Raw genomic sequence first — 20,785 nt, 5'->3', positions numbered from 1 at the left:
CAGGGTATAAGCTCCAGGTTTGAGCTTTTAACCATTAGGGTGCCTTGATAAACAGTATGGTTAGCTTTAAGATAACTCAAAGAATACACAGAATGTTGGTAATGTCAGTTGTTTACCACCTGAATAATTACATCCAATAAACGTGTTTGTTTAACTCATGTGACATCAAAGCAATTCAGAAAATGATTTTACTTAACATGTAGAAACTAAAGTGTGGTACAAATGCACAAAAGATTAGTTATAATTGGGAAAACACAAGTCTGTAATGGCCGAGGAACCCTACCAGTCGTGTTTTCCAACTTATTTTTTATTTTTTTCCTTGACTGTCTCAATGGTTAATCCGGGTGGAATTTTACATGTCAAACATTTGTCATAAATTAATGCGCAGTCCAAGGTAATCCATAAATGGCTGAAATACATTTCTGAGGAATAACGAGTCGATATCTAGTTAATGAACCCTCCTGCCACATTCCGCGCAGCACTGACCATCACTGAACCATACTGAACGCCTCCTGTAAGCGGCAGTGCGGCCCTGAAAAAGTACCGGTGTGCACTCCACCAGGGATAAGGTTCCTCTTCTTCTTTCCGATCTGAACGCCAGCTAAATTGTGTGTGGCCGCTCTGGGCCATGGATACAGCCTCTAGCAGTTGCACAATCTGTTTATTGTCACCAAGCTAATACAATCTAGAACTTGGTCAAAGAAACAGTGGCCATATCGGTAAGTGTTTTTCTTCATTTCAGCTTGTTTCGTAGGGACAGTCGACTAAGTGTCTGTTTTTACAGAATCCAAGCCACCGATAGTTAGCGGCTCGCTAGCTAGCTAGCTAGCTAACGATAGCTTCAGAGCGAAAATGACAGAGATCTGTCATTTCAGAATGAAGCTAAGTAAGAGGTTTTAAACATAGACACGGTTTATTGACTGTCATTTTCTAACAACTTGCGGTTTTGTCATTCACTGCCAAATGTAACTAACGTTAATACCGTTTAAAATGTTTACACAAATTAATTTGCCGGTGTTTTTCCCAGTGTGACTGAGGAAGGTTAGTTGAAATTCGAGAACAAAGATCTATTGTAACGTTCGGCTAGCTAACTGTTCACATTAACGTTGATTCAATTCAATTTTTTTTAATTTAAAGTGGCTTTATTGGCATTAGTTTCAATAACAATGTTGTCCAAAGCTTTAAAATACAATTTTTCCAAATATTCGGACAGATATATATATAACATTAACACAACATTAAGATTAATTTATGTTCATGATATATACAGTATATCGTTTGTGTATTTGTGTGTGTGTGTGTGTGTGTGTGTGTGTGTGTGTGTGTGTGTGTGTGTGTGTGTGCGTATATAGCTATTGTATAGTGTGTGTGTGTGTGTGTGTGTGTGTGTGTGTGTGTGGTGGGTGGGTGGGTGGGTGGGTGTTTGTGTGGATCATTCCCAGTCCCTCAGGTTGTGGCATGTTGATACATATTCATGGGAAGCATGCTATGCATATACACATTAACGGTATTAACGACACCGATATTTTATTATTTAACTCGACTGGTTTCCCAATCTTAAAATTAGATTGCAATGAACTATCGAGTAACCTGCTGAGCCAAATAGGGCCTTTCCATGTATACAATTACAAGTTACAGTGTAATTATTTTCATTTTACATAATAATAAGGCTCTCAGTTACATTTTGGTTAATCTCCATTCATAAATACACTTCCATCAGTACACTCCTCTTAAGATATCCCCAGTAGGTACCAGCAGGTGACAGCTTCATCTGTGATACAGGATATTGTTGAATTGACTCTTTAGCTGGTGACTCAAGATAAGGAATTATGTTGGTTGGATATTATATTATTATATTTGTTATAAGCTCAGTGTTTCTTAACATAGATCTAAGGTGCCTCGTCACAGTATGAGACCAGTCTGCCACATCTTCTTAACACTAACATAAGAAAGGGACTTCAGTTTTTCAGAATATATGATTTTTTTCCTCTCCTGTTTGCATTATACCAATCCCTTACCCAACACAGAAGGATAAAGGAAGGAATGTGGGGTATTCCCTGTTCCCTGTACTTCACCTGAAGCAGAGTCTGAGAAATATCTGTCCAGTGCATGAGAGACTTAATAGGAATTATACTTCTTTAGTGTCACTCTGGTCTGTAGTTATGGCTATATGGCTACATGTTTCTGAGTCCATATACTTTTAAAGTCTTCATGAATGATTTATGTTTTTCCCGCTTCTCACTGATGTACATTGTGTTGCATGTATGTCTTCTCAGACAAAAGTATGTTCATATCTAGCTGTCCTAGTGAGGCTGTGCCCCTGTTTAGTCTTTGTTATTTTCTGTTTTGATTTAGAATGATTCTTAGTACCGTACTTTGTTCATAGGTTACAGAATCGGAGTGAGGTGTGTTGACCTGTGAATGCCTAGAGTCAAGAAGGTCAAACTTTGTGACAATAAAGAGGGTATCTGGAAAAGGTACAGTATAAGGTCCATGTTATATCTCCTTTTAACTGCTTTAATGCTTAGGAAGATGGATAAATAAACAATTTAACCAATTACATAAAAAAAAGAATGCATAAGCGCAGTTTTGTCTTGATTTCGACACCTCTTACCATTTCTTTCTAATGTCAACATCCAGCTGTGTGACAGTGAGCATGACGGCTGTGGACGGCCTTTCGGACAGCACCGAGGTGGTGGAAATGGAGGATGTCCCATCTCAGTTTTTTGTGGAGAAACACTCTTGGGAGGGCCTGCGTGACATTATCCACTGTAGCAGGAAGTACTCTGGCATGATCGCCAACAAGGCTCCCCACGACTTCCAGTTTGTGCAGAAGAAGGACGAGAATGGACCCCACTCCCACCGGTTGTACTACCTTGGTAAGCGATTGATGCTTGATGATGGGGCACAAAATCCCCTGCATCAGCTTATACTCCTCCTTTGTACTCCTTACACTAGACCTCAGTCGTGTTTGACTGCTCTAGGCAGGCTAATTGCCTTGTGACGTTAAAACAATCACTGTGTCAAATTTCTCCTTTAGCACAAGCTTTTTTTTTTTTTGTTCTTGTTGAAATTGCCTTTTGTTTCTTTTCTGTGTGTTTCCCAGGAATGCCTTATGGAAGCAGAGAGAACTCATTGCTCTACTCAGAAATCCCCAAGAAGATCCGGAAAGAGGCCCTCTTAGTGTTGTCATGGAAACAAATGCTGGATCACTTCCAGGTGAATTCCTCCTCTCGTCCCGTTCTTGCAGTGCCGGAACCAAACAGCACAGCGCGATGTGTCTCACAATGTGTTGTTATTGAGCAGTATTTCATTATTTGACTACAGCTTTTTACTTTGAGATAAGCAGTCCCTGAAGGTGTGGCAGTATCGCTTCTAGCAACCTGAGATATGTTCCTTAACTTTCCTTAAAAAAGATTAAGCAACTATGATATAAACTATGAGAGGAATGTTTGCACTGAACAACCATTGAGTAATTATTTGACCTGGGGGGGTAGGGGATTAAATTAGAAAACTTGTGTGTGTGTGTATGTATATATATGTATATATATATATATATATATATATATATATATATATATATATATATATATATATATATATAAACCCTCTTCCATTTTTTTAATGTTGTGCATACTGTTGGTTCTCTAAGGCTACGCCGCACCAGGGGGCCTACTCGAGAGGAGGAGTTGCTGAGAGAGCGTAAACGTCTGGGAGCATTTGGTATCACCTCTTATGATTACCATGCCCAGACGGGCCTGTTCCTCTTCCAGGCCAGCAATAGCCTCTTCTACTGTCAGGATGGTGGCAGCAATGGCTTCATCGTGAGTACACTGCTGTTTTCTTCTTCACACCGTTCCACAGTGCAACTAAGTGGTGTGCGCTGGGCAGTGTTGGGCAAGTTACTTCCAAAATGTAATACATTATAGATTACTAGTTACTATCATTTGAGAGTAATTAGTTATATTACAGTATTACTCTCTCTGAGTTGCAATGCTTTACATTACTTTTGCGTTACCTTTGAGTTACTTTCACCAAAATAACAGCGGAGGTAGGCTATGACTTGGCAGCTAGCTTGTGCATTTCACCACGAGATCAACAAAGTCTCATCTTTATCCACTTTAATACATCATCATTTATTCATAATATGTTGTATTATTAATCTGAATCTGCATTGTAACTAAAACTTTAAAATAATTAGTGAAGTAAAACGTATAATAGGCCTACTGGACTCTAGAAGTACAAAGTAGGAGAAAATGAAAATAATCAATTAAAAGTAGCCTACCATACAATTGTATTGAAGTACGGTATAGTTATACTTTCCACCGCTGATAAAATATAATGCTAATATTTACATGTAGCATGCCTAGACATTAATTCCCGACATATTTCTATCTGTCAGCTGCTTGCTGACGTACTGTCACCTGTTGTTGGGACACAGATGTTGTCCGTACCGTCTCTGGTTCTGGCTCTGACCAAAGGAACAGTGACGGGACAGCTCGCTTCAACGCAGCGTAAAAAACTAAAAATAACGTCCATTCTGCAAATGTATCTGTCTCTGCAGTCATTTCAACCACCAAATTCCACCAACAGGAAGTAACACTCACAGACTTTATTCTTTGCTGAAATGTAATGTAAATGTAAACTAAATTTCGGGTTTAAAATGCGTTGTACTCCTACACTGGCGCTGGGGCTGGTACATTTGTGCCCTAACTTAAGTACATAACAGCAACTCAGAGACAGAAAGGATGTTACCAAGCATCTGCTGGGTAGAGATGTGAATGCACTTTTTTATGTTCATAATAATTGTAATTCTGTTTGTCTGGAGTTAAAGCGTATGTTAAATTCATACTTTTACTGATCTGCTAGTGGCACCATCATTTGATCGCATGTGGCTAGGAGTCGCTCATAAGGATCGGGAAATCGGTCTCCTGCCGACTCTGCTAGCCTAGGGTAGCTAGCCAGCTGGTCAGTCACGTTTTCAAACGTAAACATCAGAGTAAACACTTCAGAGTGTAAACACAAGGTGGAGAAGATGAGCTCAAACTAACAAGACCAGCTCTGCGGCCATCTCATGACTACAAGTCACAATCCGGGAAGCAGAATTCTGCAGATTTTTAGATGTTGAACAAATGAAACGCAGAATGTTAAAGGCCGTTTTACAGTCGCCGTATCCGAGCTCGCGCGCACCAATGTGACGTCAAAATGACGTAGATCTCGCTGGCGCGCCAGGATTTTGAGTGCGCGACCAGAGGGTAGCCACTCTATTTTTTTCAGTGCCGCACGACAAAGCGGAAACAGGAAGCATGAACACGCTCGAGGGCAACCGAATGCCAGGACTCTCAGAGTGACTGCAGGTCTCTCTGGTAAACTTACTGGGTTAAGATGAGTTCTTTTATGGCGAATGAAAGGCTTGATCCGACGAAGTTGGTCATCGACTCAAATCGAAGCATTGACGTCAATGCTGCTGCCAGTTCTGTCGTTGTTTACCTTGTCTTTTTCTTCTAGTTTGTAGAAATAGCAAAGTCGGTAGTCGTTCCTAATTAGCGCCACCTCTGTTCAGGAGACGACTGCAACTAGTGTCGCGACCACTATAAACCGTTACAGCGTTCCCATGACATCACACTGGCGTTCGACCGCTCGGCCACGGCAAGTATACCCCACGTTTAACACATCTCCACCCTAAGCAGAAAAACAGTCCGCTGAATTCTGCAGATTTTCATTCTGGATCACTGGTGAAAAATTGTAAAAAAAAAAAAAAAAATCAAAGGAACACAGAGGAAAAGGTAAAGATGGATATCCGTCACGATCCCGACTTTGTGGACGGACGGGACCATCTCTGTTTGTCTATACAAATGACAGCTCTGCTGTCAACCCTAGCTCTAAGAAGCACATCAGGCACATTACACTGTATATGATTCAGAGTTTAAGGGATTTGCGTGTGTGTGTGTGTGTGTGTGTGTGTTCTCGTGTGTGTATGTGATGTTGTTTGCATGTTTGTGTGTCACAGACAGGCAGGCAACAGGTCGTTAGCGTCCATTGTTCATAACCCTGATTGCCTGATGAAAAAAAAGCTGGTCCGGGGCATTGAGGCTGCGATATCGCTTGCCAGGCGGCAGCAGCCGGAGCAGTCCGTAGTTGGGCTGGCTGGGGTCTCTGATAATCCTGCGGGCTTTACTGACACAGCGTTCGTTGTAAGTCTGTCCATTTGTACTGTCATTTCCATGGTTGTACATTTGAACAAACACAACTCTTATTTCAAAACATCAAGGGGGAGCTGTTTATGATCACACTCAAGCAGGAATCGATGCAGAACGAATGCTCACCACACCTAAAGCGTGATTTATGGTAGTGGGGAGGCTCCACGCAGAGCTTTCGCCGTAGCCTACGTAAGCGGCCTGAAGTTTATACTTGTGCGTTAGTGTGTGTGCGCCGATCTCTTTAAGAGAATAGCGTGTGTGTGTGTGTGTGTGTGTGTGTGTGTGTGTGTGTGTGTGTGTGTGTGTGTGTGTGTGTGTGTGTGTGTGTGTGTGTGTGTGTGTGTGTGTGTGTGTGTGTGTGTACATGTACATGTACATGTACATGTGGGGAGTGTGTGGTAGAGCGAGCTAGAGAGTGACGGTGATTAGCTTCGGAGAGAGTACTGACTCTAGAGGCATAGTGGGAGAAACAAAGTCTCTCCCCTGTGCTTTCTGCCCACTGTGGGAAATCTGTAGCAGGAAAAGTTAACCCTCTCCCTGATTTCATGTTGTTTATGGAGAAGGAGAACCAGGAAATGAGTCGGGGGGGATACTAGGGGGAGATGCAATGCTACCAAACCACGGCCGAGGGACGTGAGTCACCGCAACGTGTAGTTACATTTTCCGTGAGGTGCACCTCAGGCTACGGCGTAGGGTCAGTATCTCCACCTACCTACGTACGTAGCCACAGTGTAGATTTAATGCAGAAGCATAAATCACGCTTAACTGTGCTCATTGCATCTTTGATGTCTGTAAAAAATATCTCATGCTTGCTTCAGGTCTCTCCTATATGTTTTAATCCAAAAGTCACTCTTCTGTTTGCGTTGGACTAAGCTTGTGTATGTTGGTTTTAGCAGTCTGCTCCTGTAAAGCCTGTGGAGATCAAGACCCAGTGCTCAGGGACCCGCATGGACCCCAAGATCTGCCCTGGAGACCCTGACCTCATAGCCTTCATCAACAATAACGACCTGTGGATCGCCCACATTAAGACCGGCGAGGAAAGGAGACTCACTTACTGCCACAAAGGTCCGAAGGCAATAAATTGGCATGCAATAAGTAGCTTCCCATGCTTAAATATCCTCTTTTAACATACCATAGAGCTGTGAATTAAAGAAAAGATTGTTTTGATTTTGATACTAGATGACACTAGATTTTTCATATTTTTTCCATTATCTTTTCTTAGTACAACGTGGAGAGAAAATACCATTGAGATGCTTTATTCTATCATATCTTTTATTACCAAAATGCACAGTTTAGCACATGTGGATGTAAGCTTTTTTCCTAATTTATTACATTCTTTTCCAGGTGTGGATAATGTTAAGGAGGACCCTAAGTCTGCAGGAGTAGCAACATTTGTCATCCAAGAAGAGTTTGACCGTTTCACCGGCTACTGGTGGAGTCCCTCAGCAACGGAAGGTAGTTGTTATGCCTTTTGATGATTACCTGACATTTTTAAACATGCAGATTTTTTTTTAACCATATAGTTTTACCTCCGTCCATAAAGGTGGTTATTTTTGAGTTTGCTATTTTCTGTATACGCTAATGTATTTTTGTCTCCCGCTCTCAGACCCTAATGGAGCTAAAACCGTGTACCTGCTGTATGAAGAGGTTGATGAGACAGATGTAGAGATTATTCATGTTCCATCTCCAGCACTGGAGGAGCGGAAAGCAGACGCATACAGATATCCCCGTACAGGTCAGTGTAGCCCAGTCTCTCTCTCTCTCTCTCTCTCTCTCTCTCTCTCTCTCTCACACTCACACTCACACTCACACACACACACACACACACACACACACACGCTTCTGGATCAGTGCATTATTTTGGATCAGTGAATTGTTGTCTATTTTACATTTTCCTTTTATTTATAGGTAGCAAAAATCCCAAGGCTACCCTTAAAATGGCAGAGATCAAGACAGACCATCAAGGAAGAGTAAGTCTTTCGCTGTCTTTGTTAGTCTTTTCCTCTTCTCCAAAATTATAATAAGGTTTCCTAATGCGTGTTTATGGTTGTACAGATTGTGAGCATGCAAGATAAAGAACTGGTCGTCCCCTTCACCTCCTTGTTTCCTGGGACAGAATACATCGCCAGAGTAGGATGGACGAGTGACGGAAAATAGTGAGTGTTACTCTCAAATTCTTGACTCTGTTGCCTTAACGATGCTGTCATTCTCAAAATAAAACCACCACAACGAAGGTATACAGCCTGGTATTGGCACTAATATTGTGACATGAATTAGGATACATTTGGACACAGATAATATTCTCTTTTGCAATTTAAAAAAAAGTTTTTTAAACGGAATGGCTGTAACGGTTCGTGTATTCGTACCGAACCATCACGGTACGGTACATTGTGTCTGTCTTTGACAGCTGCACTACTGTTCAAAATAAATGAAAAGAAACGTATCCTTATGCGTTTTCTTTTTTCCCGTTGTACCGAACTCACACCAAACCGCGACTCCTAGTGACCCTGTTTCCATCCAAGTCTACGAGTACCTGGGAGTGTACATTGACCATAAACTAGCCAAAAATAAATGCCTCTATTTTCTGAGGAATTTGAGGTCCTTCTAACATCTGCCAGACAATGCTAAGGATGTTTAATGAGTCTGTGGTGGCCAGTGCTGTCCTTGCTGTTGTGTTCTGGGGAAACGGCCTTAGGCTGCAGACACACCGACCAGACGGCCGACCCTCGGCAGAAAAGGCAGTCGGACTGATCGGTCTCCCCAAGTTGGTCAAAAAAGTGGCTCGGAACACACCAAAGGGACGAGACGTAATACGTCTCCATAACAGCAGGCGGCGCTAATCTGTATTGTCGCCCAAAAAATGAAAACCGGCAGCTGATTGGACGAACGCGTCACGTGGGTCTGGTTTCTCTGGAAATTCAAAGCCAGACTGTCATGGTGGCTTGTTCAGAATACGATCTCATATTGTACTAAAATAGTTCACCGAAACGTGTTTCTGAAAACATTTTAAGCGAGAAATAGGCCGTGCAGTTGCTAAATCTGTCTTCATTTCAGATCGACAGAGGTCAGTTTAAAAGATTTTCGTCTCTAGTCACGCTCATTCCGCTCCCCGTTTCCGGGTTAGCACTCTACCAATCAGATGGGCATTTGAGTCCGACTGTCGGCAGTGGTTCCCCGCCGATTATACATGTCAAATTGGCCAAAATGAAGGCCGGCGGTCCCTCGGACAGACGACGGCACAGAACACACCGAACAGACTCGAGTCACTGACCTCGCCAGACTGTCCAACGGCCGATTATCGGCTCAGTGTGTCTCGGGCTTAGGTTAGCAGACGCCAACAGACAAACTGATCCGCGAGGCCAGGGACATTGTGGGGGTGGAGCCGGACTCTATGGCGGCAGTGTCCCATCCACTCCATGACACAATAGTCAAACACTGGAGTACATTCAGTGCAAGACTCATTCCACCTAGATGCACCACAGGAAGTCATTCCTGCCTGTGGCCATCCATCTCTTCAACTCCCCCCTCAGAGTGTCAGACACTGGGAGGCCCTGGGGTAATTCATAAATATTTATTCATTATTTATATCTTTAACTCTGCAATATTGACTGTGTGCAATACCTAATGTCAATACTCCAATAACAATTCAACTGTGCAATGCGCCGGTTTACTTGCATTAATAGTGCATTTGTTTATACCGCGCAACAGATCCCATTTCTCAGCACCATTATTATTTACATTATGATTTACACCATTATAATATTCATACATTTGACATATTTCATATTTCTATTTTTACTTAAATATTGATGCTCTACATTTTAGTATAATGCACATATTTCTACTTCATTTTTACCTACATATTTCTTGCTTCTATTTTGTTTACATATTTCGTATTCAATTTTATTTCTATTTGTTCTGATAATTTCTCTATATATTTCTACTCGAGAAGGGGTCATGTAACGAACTGAATTGCCCCCGGGAATCTTTGAAGTATTTTAATTGACTGATAGATTGATAAACAGATCCTTGACTTTTGTGTACCGTTCCACCCCTAGTCAATGGGCAATTATGCTTATGTTTATGGTTTTGCATAATGCAATCTTTTGAGTTCTGTCTGCTCTGTGTCCCCCTAGTGGCTGTGCAGTGCTTCTGGACCGCAGCCAGAGAAAACTACAGCTGGTCCTGCTGCCTCCAGCCCTCTTCATCCCTGTCACGGATGACCCAGCTCAGAGGCAGGAAAGTGTGGAGGCCGTGCCCAAAAACACACAGCCATACATAATCTATGAAGAGACCACAGACGTCTGGATTAATGTAGGTCTTTCCACGTGGCACGCCTGTTGGCTACTTTAAACCTGTCTTTCCTCTTTCTATTGAACTAATAGTTACGGTTGTGAATGCTGTAGGTGTTTCAATCACTAACTGACTGTTCTTCTCTTCCCACAGGTTCATGATATATTCTATCCCTTTATTCAAACAACAGAAGATGAATTTACTTTCATTTGGGTAAATGAGTCTAAAACAGGTTTCAGCCATCTGTATAAAATCACATCGCTGTTACAACCGGGCTGCTACCATTGGACGGAGGACTACCAGCACATAGAGGGTAAGAGGCTAAGTCATGCTTCTGCATTTATTTAAAAATGATCCTATCAAATAATCCTGGTTTACGTCATAGTGCTCGGTATGTTAGGGAGCATGTTGATTATCTTATTGTTACCTGTTTTTGGCAGGAAACTTCAAGTGTGCAATCAAGGAGGAGGTTACATTGACCAGTGGAGAATGGGAAGTGCTGGCAAGACATGGTTCCAAGGTTAGACAACATCCATCAGTGTTGACTATATACTGTAGATTCATACCTATAAAAGATTTACAGGTGTTAAGGGTGCATTCAGAAATTATTTAGACATTTACATATATTTTGTCGTGGTGACTCTGTACCTCAACTCATTGACTTTGACATTTAACAAAGATTATGAGCTTAAGGTCCTAACTCAGCTTTAATTTAAGGGTATTTACATCTACATCAAATGAAGGAATTGTGCTGAGTATTATTGTGCTGCTGCACTGTCCTAAAATTGGGGCACTAGGTATTATTAAAAAAAAAGTCCTAAAAATGCTACATTGCTCATCCAGTGTATGATATGAACACCCTCAAAAACTAAAAGACACCAAGTTAACCTCTGGTATCCCCTAAAAATGTATTTAAATCCTGTGTGCCGAACTGAAAAGTTTTCTGTACCTCACAGTTGCACAGATGCACATCTTGACCTGCACATGCTCTGTTTTTGTACACCCTTATCCCATTATATCCCATTATCTCTGTCATGCCCCATTGCACAGGTGCACAGATGCACAGCTTCACCTGCACTTTTTTCATATCTGTTTACGCTCTTTTGCACTATTCATCTGCCCTGGCATGCTCAACTGTTCGCCCCAACTTTGTTGTCATACAATTTTTGTACATCTGCTGATCTCCTTCACCATCTTAGACCACAATCTGCACCAACTGTATACTGACTCCTTACCACATTTCAGCATTTATATAGTCTGTCCATTTATGTATATCGTGTTATTACTGATCTACATCACTATCTAGACCACACTCTGCACTTATTGTACATTGACTATCTACTAAATCTCAGCATTTATATAGACTATTTGCACTAACTGTATATTGACTCTTTACTACATTCAGCATGTACATTGACTGTCTATTCATATATATATATGTATGTGTGTGTGTGTGTGTGTGTGGTGAATATATGTAGCGTTATAACTGATATACATCGCTAAATAGACCACAATTTGCACTTACTGTAATTTTCATCTGAGATTACATCTCAGCAGTGATATAAGACGGTCTATTCATGTTTATCGTGTTACTATTATATCCATCGACTTAGTTACACCTCACTTTGCGCCGGCTTTGTAATGCCAACTTATTCTGTACTTTATGTAGCCTATTGTATTCTGTATTCTTGTATTGTATTGAATGTGAAACTGTATGTTGTCTTGCACGCGTATGCTTTTCTTGGCCAGGTCGCCGTTGGAAATGAGAACCTGTTCTCAACGGCCTACCTGGTTAAATACAAAAATAAAAAACAGAATCATGCCTCGGCCTTGCTGCTACTGTCTTTTCTCCTATGTTAGATCTGGGTGAACGAGGCATCAAAGTTGGTGTACTTCCAGGGCACCAGAGACACTCCTCTGGAGCACCACCTCTACGTGGTCAGCTATGACTCGCCTGGAGATGTGGTCAGACTAACCAAGCCTGGCTTCTCTCATAGCTGCTCCGTTAGTCAGGTAAAACCATTCACTTTGTTGACCACTCGGCCAAATACATACATGCACATTTCAATAATCCATTCATTTATTTTCTCATCCAGCTGTTCATCTATCCATATTGCAGCTCACCCAACAAACAATGGGGTTTACAGATATTCCTCTCTAACTGTTTTGGCTGCTAGTGATAGTCATGTTTCAAAAAGCAAATGCTTTAGTAAAAGGAAATGGAAGACATATTTTCCAACAACATGGTTAAAACAGATGATGTCCAAGTGTGAATTTAAGGGCTATATGCAAAGTTTTATATGAACCTAAAATAGAACTAAATTGGAACAGTGACTTAAAGCTGACAGACTACTGAGTTTTTTTGTGATTGTTGCGGGCAAAAATCCTTGATTATGCGGCACGTTTTCTTAAAAAATGTGATGGAAAAAGTGATTCCACCAACACCCTGCTTTTTTTTTAACTTAATTTCCAAAAGTAGTTTACAGATATTCAGTCATTGCAATAAATAAACCAATAAGATACAACAATATATACAAATAATATAATATTAAAGTAAAAATAAAAGTAATAGTCTAAACAGAGGGAAATAAAAGATACAAAAGAGACAGACTTTCAAAAATCGTTAATAATATAGACAGCAGGAGCACTTAAACAAAGAAGTTTGAGTAGACATCAGATATTAAGATAGGTTTCTTATTAGATACCAACTTAAGAGACTCAAAGTACATGTCAAATTCAACCTCCAACACCTGCTTTACGATGATGTTCACGTCGCGTAATTACGTCACGTCATAACGTTCCCATGGCAACAGGGGAAAATGGCTGCTCTTGTGTGAAGTAAACGCAACATTTTTTCAACTTTCTGCTAAGATATATGTGATTTTTTTGTAACGAAAATGCAGGGATTATGAAATCATGCAAGCACCGCATATTTTGTGCGGAAATCGGCAATTTATACGGCGAAAGTGTGGCATATTTGAAAAAAATGCGGCCATTGAATTATGCGATCGCATAATCGCGTTTTTCTGGAGGGACTGGTTAACACAAATGGTGCAGATTGGGATTTAGTGTGAGTGCAGCAAATAGAAGACGTAAAATAGTTTTAGGCATATTAGAGAGACAATTTTACCTGAAAGTTAAAGCTACTGTAAAACCTGAGGAAAGCTGCCAGGGATTGTTTGGATAGTATATGGGATAAATGTTCTCTGGCCGTCGGCAGAATTTTACACCGACAGTAGCTCAAGTTGGGCTTTTTAACACAGAACCTGGTATACAATTCCCTCCTCCCTCAGTCTTTGTGTTCCTTCCTTGTCAGTTCTATTTTGTACATAATTATTTATATTTATATTATTTGCACCCTTCTCCCCTCTTTCATTCTGCAGAACTTTGACTTTTTTGTCAGCCACTACAGTAACGTGAGTACGCCTCCATGTGTTCACGTCTACAAACTGACCAGCTCGGAAGGTGAGCCTCTGCTACACGTGGTCCCTGAGTTCTGGGCCAGCATGATGGAATCACCAGGTAAACGGGATGTGATGCAACAAACCGCCATAAAGTAGTTTCCTGATTGATTCAATATGCACTGTTTGTATTTACATCATTGGGCTCGCTAAGTTTCTCTTAGATAGCAGTCTGACCAAGTGTGAAGGTTGCCCAACTATCTGTGATTTTATTTTTGGAACAATCAATAGAACAGAGTCTTTAGGGGAAAGTTGAGGTCTGGCTTTGATTAGATCAAGGACGGTCAGTTCAATCCACAGCGGCGTCCTCCAGACAATCCTGACAGCAGTCAGATAATATGGTGCTCAAACATCACGAGCAATTTGTGTCAGAGTTGATTGTCGTTTATGATTCATTAAAAGTGCCAGGAGTGAGATTGCAATTCTTTACTGTGGCTGGCTGTGGCTCAGGAGGTAGAGCGGTCATCTACCAATCAGAAGGTCAGTGGATCCCTGGCCCCCTGCAGTCTACATTAGGGCTGGGCAATATATCGATATTATATCGATATCGTGATATGAGACTAGATATCGTCTTAGATTTTGGATATCGTAAAAGGCTGCATTAGAGTAAAGTGATGTCATTTTCTGAACTCAAGAGACTGTTCTAGCTGTTCTATTATTTGCCTTTACACACTTTGTCATTAAATCGACATTTCTGATGATTCTTTATCAAAAATCTCATTGTGTAAATAATATTTTGTTAAAGCACCAATTGTCAATCCTGCAATATCGACATCAAGGTATTTGGTAAAGAATATCGTGATATTGGATTTTCTCCATATCGCCCAGCCGTAGTCTACATGTCCAGCTGTCCTTGGGCAAGATACTAAACCCCAAATTGGCTGTGCCATTGGTGTGTGAATGTGTGTGAATGTTTATCTGATGAGCAGCTGGCACCTTGTATGGTAGCCTCGGCCACCGGTGTATGAATGTCCTGTGTGAATGGTGCCTGTGCTGCAACATGACACATTGCACAATAGGGGTGCATGATATATCGACTCAATATTGTTATCGCAATATCACGTTGCGCAGTATTATATCGAAAGGGATTGCAATATTTGCAGTATTTTGTTTATATTGTGGAGCGCTGCGTCCCGTCCGTTGGCTGCGTGGCTTAGTTGTGTTTGATTTAGAGCCCGCTTGAAACGCTATAATGATCATCATTTCATTGACCAGTTACCGTGCCACTTGCACATGCTAATACACGGTAACGCACGGGTCCACTACGTGACAAACCCTATGGAGCGTACTGCGCGTGTGCATATTTGGACAGAGTGACCTTGTGAGTGAAGAAATGGAGAGAGACAACAAAACGGAGTGAATCAGAGAAGTTGTGTCCTGTTCTATTTATTTATTTATTTATTTATTTTATACTGTCCAACCAGTAAAACATGTCCTGTTCTGTAGACATGGTCCTTATTCATTTATTTATTTATTCAGGTTGGACCGGTCCAATATGACTGTCAGTTGAAATAAACCTTGTGTTGTAAGAAAACTTGTTTTATTTGTCATGAATCTATTTTGATGCATTTTCCCCTAACTTTTGTAATTTTACATATGTTTAAAAATATCGAAATGAATATCACGATATTCCTAATTGAAATTGAAAAATATCACATTTTGTCAATATTGTGCAACCCTATTTCACAATTGGTGTACCTTAAGTGTATGGTTTTGCAGATCCATTGCTTTCAGGTTCCACTAGTAGTTGACCCACAATCCCTGATAGTTTTAGAACATGCTAACCTGATGACCACATGTGTTAATATGTCTTCCAGGTTGCCCGGGAGATTACAACCCGCCTGAGATTTTTGACTTTCCAGGGAAGTCGGGCTTCCAGCTTTATGGGATGGTGTACAAGCCTCACAACATGCAGCCTGGCAGGAAACACCCGACTGTTCTCTTTGTGTATGGAGGCCCACAGGTTCGTGGATATATATTGAGTTTGAATTGGGTCTGTGTTCACAAAATGTTGCTCTGAACCTATATTACTGTGTAAATAAGAAAAAACCATTTAGGACAACATTTTTGCGTGTGTATCCAGGTGCAGCTGGTGAACAACTCCTTCAAAGGCATGAAGTACCTACGCCTGAACACGCTGGCCTCTCTGGGCTACGCCGTGGTCGTCATTGATGGGAGGGGTTCCTGTCAGAGGGGCCTTGAATTTGAAGGAGCACTGAAAAACAAAATGGTAAAGTAAGAGTCAGATGATTAAATTACCGTAATTCAGTAGGAGAATTTAATTCTGATGACTAAATGAATAATGAATACATCCTAATACGATCCGATACAACTTTATTGTCAGTTTACACTGAAATTAATTTGCCCCCGAGCAGCCCCGCTAAAAAAAGAAAAGAAAAGAAAAATACAGACATAAAACCTGTTTCATGATATCCTCGGATCCAGATTTTGGATAGACCGATGGATAAAAGAGTTCTTGAGCCTGTTGTATCTAAACGAAGGGACTCTAAATCGCCTGTTAGAAGGCAGAAGTTGGTATTCATAAATAACATGATTAAATGGCATTTAAAAAAAAACAAAAAAAACAAGCCATGTTAAATGACACTCTAATGTACACTCTAATCTGCCTTTGTCTCTTCAGGGTCAGGTGGAGATCGAAGACCAGGTGGAGGGGCTGCAGTATGTGGCGGAGAAGTTTAACTTTGTGGACCTGAGCCGTGTTGCCATTCACGGCTGGTCCTATGGAGGTTTCCTCTCTCTCATGGGACTCATTCAGCGACCCAATATCTTCAAGGTTAGGATGGTTTATCACCCTTCAGCCCTTCTTTTATCCTTAAACCTTGTATTCACTTTCTGTCATTGAGCATTCTCTGCTGTCTCCTTTAGCAAGTAATAAGAAAGTATACCATCACTATGTAATTCACTTTAAATAGAATGTATAGCTTCATTCCAGTCACAAAACTGGACATGTAGTTGCCACTTATATCCACATGGTGTCTGTGTTGTCCAATGTGTTGGTAAATATCCATCATTCAGTAAGGATATCTGCACATACATCCCTGTGCTAGAGGGATTAAAAGTTTAATTTTTATACCACCAGACCATACCACCCCCCCACCCCCAAAATGTATACTTTTCCACAGTAAGATTCTATTTTTGTATTCTTTATTTTACTTTCTTTTCCATCTGACTACACTGTGCTTCCCTGCCAGTTGGCTATTGCAGGCGCCCCAGTGACTGTGTGGATGGCCTACGACACAGGCTACACAGAGCGTTACATGGATGTGCCTGAGAACAACCAGCAGGGCTATGAGGAAGGCTCTGTGGCACTGCACGTGGACAAGCTGCCCAGCGAGTCAGTACACACACTTAAACAGTCAGACACTTATACCACTTTTTTGAGTTTAGTGCTTGAAACTTCTGAATATTTCAGTTATTATTGCAACCAATTCAACCACACTGCATGTCCTGTGTAATTGCATAGCTATTTGTACTCGTTTCATCGTGACTGCTGGGTACTTCTTATTTCCTCTCAAGTCGGGCTTCACATTCTTTGAAAGTCCCTGACGTGCAATTGACAATTTGGTCATTCTGTTTAACACATGTCCTTTACCAAATATTTGGGTCTAATTCTCATCTTTGGCCTAAAATGTGACTTGTGAGTTTGAACCTTTTGAACTGAAAGCAATACTTGCGTGTCCATGCCTGTGTGGCATTTTTGTTATGCACTTTATGTACTGCGGTACTGTATGTGCATGTTGGTGTATTGTTCCTTCCATTGCTACTTGAAAATATATATTTTTTTTATCAACACAGTTATTTAAATCTGGAGAGGTGAAATTAAGATTTAAAGTGGGCAGGCTGAGTGCCAGTTAGCCTCAGTTTTTAGGGACTGAGAAACCCCAAGGGCCTGACAAACAGCATGTCGGAGCACAGCTCTTGGATGCTGAAGTCAAACTAAAGAGTCTCTGAAGCCCTGCAGCTGCAGTATTTCACCTTTCTATAAATATGAAGGCATTCCCTGTTTTAAATCATAAAGAAATGGGCAGTCTTTCACTATTGGCTCACATGTGTTATGTATGTCTTATTATTCAATTTTATTTATAGTGTCAAGTCATAACAGAAGTTATCTCAGGACACAAAAAAGATTAGGTCTAGACCAAACTATCATTTACAAAGACCCAACAATTCCACCTGGAGCATGCATTTGGTGCAATAGTGGCATGGAAAAAAAACCTTCTATTGTATGGAACCCTATCAATTTGTAACCATGTAATCATAGAATGTGATCCTTGTCATTCCAGGCCCAACCGTTTGCTGATTCTTCATGGATTTCTAGATGAGAATGTGCACTTTTTCCACACCAATTTCCTAGTGTCACAGATAATCCGCGCTGGGAAGCCTTACCAGCTTCAGGTTAGCATCACAAGCCTTATTCCACCCGCCTCTTTCTGAAGTAGCCATATGAAATGTCTCCATAGTAGGTTGACATCATTTACATGCCTTTTCATCATACATGTCTATGTGATCGTGTGAGTCTGCACTACAAAAAATTTACAAAGCCAACAGCAAATGTGTTTAAGATATTGGCTTAGACCACTGTAATGTTAAGTGGTAGTAAAATACAACAGATGAATCCATGTCAGGATTCTATATGAAGAATTACATTTGTTGTAAGGTATTTTCCAAAGCAGATTTGACAGGATACAGACCTGTAGTACACGTCAGTCTGTAATTTGGTTGCCCTGTTTCAATTTTCCAGGTATACCCCAACGAGCGACACAGTATTCGCTGCCCCGAGTCTGGCGAGCACTACGAGATAATGCTGCTGCACTTTCTACAACAATACCTCTGAAATAAGACAACAAGGGAGAAGTGAAGTCTCGTTTCCCCATCTGTCCTCTTTTACCCCCAGCTCACTGCCCATCTTTACTCTCCCTGACCTCTGCACCCCAACCCTAGTCCCTAACTGTTCACCCTGTCTGTCTTCGAGACACTATCGGACACTCTGCAGCCGCAAGCCACTCTCTCCTTTTGAACTAGTCACCCAACCTCTCCACTATACTTCCCTCTTTCGCTCTCTCTGTCTCTTGTTCGGTTACTCGCTGTGTATCCTTCACGCCCTCCCCCCTAACCCTGTGTACAGTCTGGGGTATGGTTTACGAGCACAAAGATTTGGTGTCTCACCCTGAGAGCTGAACAAAGACAAGGACATAAGGAGAAACATTTGCAGGCTGTATCCATCGTCCTCATCTCTGCAACCATGATGGGTTTTTTGCCAAATGTTTTTGTGTTTTTTTTCTCCCCTGCTCCACCCGTTTTATTCACTTGAGTCAGTGGTAGGAACAGGGTTACAGTTCACAGATATGAAATGGGAATCTATAAGCATATTCGCAGACATGAGCTCACTTAAATACAGTTTGTCTCATACACTCACTCCTAAGCACACTCGCATAGAATTGCAATATCCATACATACTGGGAGTCCGTACCTTGCAGTTGTGTAACGATGAAGAAAGGAAGAAAACCGAGATTCTTCCTCTGTCCACTTGTTTTAAGTGTGTGTTTAAAATAAAATATTTTATGGATTTTTATTCTTTTTTTAATGAGTGCTGACAGAAGCCGCTCATTGATACTCTTGCGCTGTTCTTTCCCCTCACGTTACATTTGCTTGAGATGTCTGCTTGCCTTCTCAACACATAATTTATATTTGCCAAAGTACCTCTTGACTCTTGATCATGCTGGTATTTCCTTTTTTACTGCAATAAAGACAACAGGAGGGTGAGCACTGGAGTCTTACAACAGCTTTGTACCACCGGAATACAATTTGTACATGGTAATGAATAAATGTATGAATCAATCACATGCTCCCTTTCACTGCATTCGTCTTATTCAAGCGGTTCTCAAGTTGTGGCATGTGTCGTTCTTCTGTTAAATGTTTTGCAGGGTGCAACCAGGCTATCTTTTCTAAGAAAATGCACTCATCTACACTGTGTTTTTTCTTATACTGATATTCCACTCCTCTAACCCCTAAAGTATACCCCTGGCCTCCTGTCCCATTCACATCTGCAGCACACCTACCCAAAGCTCCACCACTGCTGCAACAACAAGGGCTTTCGAGTACTCCACCCCTTGCACAAGTGAAGCCGCAGATGCTTGGCGGCAGTCCTGTCCCCTTCCTTTGTGGATTGCACAATTGCCACGGTAATTTATTAATAGGGTACTCATGATAGGTGTTCAACACAAGCAACACGTTTCAGTTTTAATAAATGTTTTGTCAGGGATAGTCAGAGCAATTTTGTGGTGGTTGTGGTTTGTTCAGTCAGTAAAGTGTTACGCATCTTTCTCGGCAGGTAACAAGGGAATTCACCTATTGTGTGGCAGCCAGCCAGGCATTGACTTTAACCGGCTACACCGATACGCTGAAGGCAGAGGTCAGTTCAGAGCACGCTCCCATCAGATCAGCTGTTAACAGAGGTTGATCCCGAGTTGTCAGTGCCCGCGGGATCAGTAGGGTTTGAAGCACCTTAACAGTAAGCCCGACAAGGAAGCAGAAAGTGGTACGGTGAAAAATTAAAGCTGACACCTTAAAGCTCCTGAAGTATGCTTCCACATTATATGACTAAGCTGATAAAGAGATAGCAGAGATCTGCCACGTGTGGCTCAATGAAATGGATTAGTTCTACTGTATGTGTTTGGGCGTGCAGGTGGTTTCCAAATAAAGTCTTACTACCCAGACAGGTTTGGTTAAAACGGAGCATCGATTGGACAAATGAAAACCACAGACAAATCTGGATTGTTTTACATGGAAAGCAACAATCTGTGGACAATT

The 20,785-nt window shown here is 41.3% G+C and overlaps 1 protein-coding gene across 1 annotated transcript; it reads left to right on the top strand.

Moving 5' to 3' along the window:
- Positions 1 to 529: 529 nt before the first annotated feature.
- Positions 530 to 19,818, top strand: LOC120568015 (dipeptidyl peptidase 9-like). Its single transcript, XM_039815191.1, is given in 22 exon segments — positions 530 to 719; positions 2,387 to 2,477; positions 2,641 to 2,879; positions 3,107 to 3,219; positions 3,653 to 3,675; positions 3,677 to 3,824; positions 7,094 to 7,265; positions 7,545 to 7,655; positions 7,807 to 7,935; positions 8,109 to 8,170; positions 8,256 to 8,356; positions 10,337 to 10,514; positions 10,647 to 10,806; positions 10,934 to 11,013; positions 12,354 to 12,506; positions 13,877 to 14,015; positions 15,772 to 15,917; positions 16,038 to 16,184; positions 16,596 to 16,748; positions 17,167 to 17,309; positions 18,259 to 18,370; positions 18,717 to 19,818. Coding segments are annotated over 21 exon segments (2,658 nt in total). The 5' UTR covers positions 530 to 719; positions 2,387 to 2,421; the 3' UTR covers positions 18,810 to 19,818.
- The last annotated feature ends 967 nt before the right edge of the window (positions 19,819 to 20,785 follow it).

Source organism: Perca fluviatilis, chromosome 11 (genome assembly GCF_010015445.1).
Source record: "Perca fluviatilis chromosome 11, GENO_Pfluv_1.0, whole genome shotgun sequence".
Classification (NCBI taxonomy): Eukaryota; Metazoa; Chordata; class Actinopteri; order Perciformes; family Percidae; genus Perca; species Perca fluviatilis.
This window is presented reverse-complemented; position numbering and strand designations above follow the sequence as displayed.